Source organism: Belonocnema kinseyi, chromosome 6 (assembly GCF_010883055.1).
Source record: "Belonocnema kinseyi isolate 2016_QV_RU_SX_M_011 chromosome 6, B_treatae_v1, whole genome shotgun sequence".
In the NCBI taxonomy this organism is placed as follows: Eukaryota; Metazoa; Arthropoda; class Insecta; order Hymenoptera; family Cynipidae; genus Belonocnema; species Belonocnema kinseyi.
The window spans coordinates 109,530,973-109,532,459 of NC_046662.1; the positions used below are offsets into that span (position 1 = coordinate 109,530,973).

A 1,487-nucleotide genomic window follows, 5' to 3' on the forward strand; every position below is an offset into this window, starting at 1 on the left:
TATACGACACGTTAAGACGAGATCAGCATTGTCTTTCACTTTTGGTCAAAGCCACAATTTTACTGTAGGGCGTTTAAACAAACCACTCGCAGTGCGAAAAAACACAACGCGACAAAGACCATCAGAAGTGGGATGAAGCTCAACGACACGACCTAAAGGCCACTTTGTTGGTGGTGAATTTTTATTACGGATAAAAGCGAGATCACCATGGCATTTCCTGTAACAATTGCCATCGAGATAAGCGATTTGAGGTAATTTCAATGTACCTTGGCTCAGGGATACTGTTGAGAGATTCTCCAATCAAAAAAGGACCTGGGGTAAGAGCCGTTAGATCATCAGGATCATCGGACATAGACTGAAGAGGTCTTGAATTCAAACAGGCCTCTACCTGAACCAGAACTGTGTTCATTTCTTCATATGTGAGTGTAGTATCCTCGATGACTCGCTGAAGGTGGTGTTTTGCTGACTTCACTGCTGCATTCCAAATTCCTCCAAAGTGCGGCGCACCTGGTGGATTGAATCGCCATTCTGTGCCATGCGAAGTCAGACACGAAGTTAAAAGGGTTAACTCCTTTGAAGCTGCTAAAAACATCGCTCTAAGCTTGACTTGAATATAGGGGACAGAAAAGATTATTCTGAGTTGTGTTATCAAATAGAAGAAAAGAGAATAAAAGGTCTGAGAAAGAGGCGGAGAAGGCTAGGACGGAAGAAGAGATATGGAAGGTAGTGAATAGAGAAAGAAAAAGAGTAAGCCAAGTTATTGAAATGGTAGAATGGAAAAAATCTTTTTGGATTTGCTAGGAGGAGTAGAGAGAAAAGTTATAAAGGGACGAAAATGTGGTAGAGAAAGAGATAAGAATGAGGACATACAAGGGAAGAAATAGTTAAGGTTTCAGGAATAATGATGGACTGGAAGGCACCTGTTATAGATGAGATTCCAAATGAAATATGGTAATATGGAGGGAAGGAACTATATGAATGGGCATGGATAATATGTAATAGAGTATAGAGAGGAGAGACGTGGTCAGAGTCATGGAAAGAAGGAGTAGATATACCAATAGTAAAGAAAGGCAAAGGAGAGGAGGTAAAAGATTATAGGGGGTGACGCTAATGCCAACACTGTGTAAAGTATATGTAACTATTTTGTCGGAGGGATTGAAGATACAGTTTGAAGAAAAAATGATCGAGTCACCGAATCAGAAATGAAAAACGGGCAATGATAGCAATGTTCGTGGACTTAAAGGCGGCGTTTGACTCATTAGACCGAGGAAAAATAGAAAAAGTTATGGTAAAAAGCCCGCTTTTATTTAATTTATTAATGTCAGACTTGGAAGAAGAAATAAGGAGAAAAGGTCGTGGAAGAGTTAGGATAGTGAAGAAAAAGATATACCAGGTGTATACATATGAAACCGGTATTGCAATCTAGCGGCCAGTAGGCACACTTGTAGGCACTGTCGGAACTTACCATTTGTGCTAATTGGCGTATT

The 1,487-nt window shown here is 40.3% G+C and overlaps 1 protein-coding gene across 1 annotated transcript; it reads right to left on the reverse strand.

Moving 5' to 3' along the window:
* Positions 1 to 202: 202 nt before the first annotated feature.
* LOC117175543 lies at positions 203 to 592 on the reverse strand. Its single transcript, XM_033365252.1, has one exon. It carries the CDS (start codon positions 590 to 592, stop codon positions 203 to 205), a length of 390 nt encoding a protein of 129 aa, XP_033221143.1.
* Between the last annotated feature and the right edge of the window lie 895 nt (positions 593 to 1,487).

Coding starts and splice junctions, on each gene's coding strand:
- LOC117175543 (XM_033365252.1), bottom strand. CDS start 592: ATGTTTTTAGCAGCTTCAAAGGAGTTAACCCTTTTAACTTCGTGTCTG.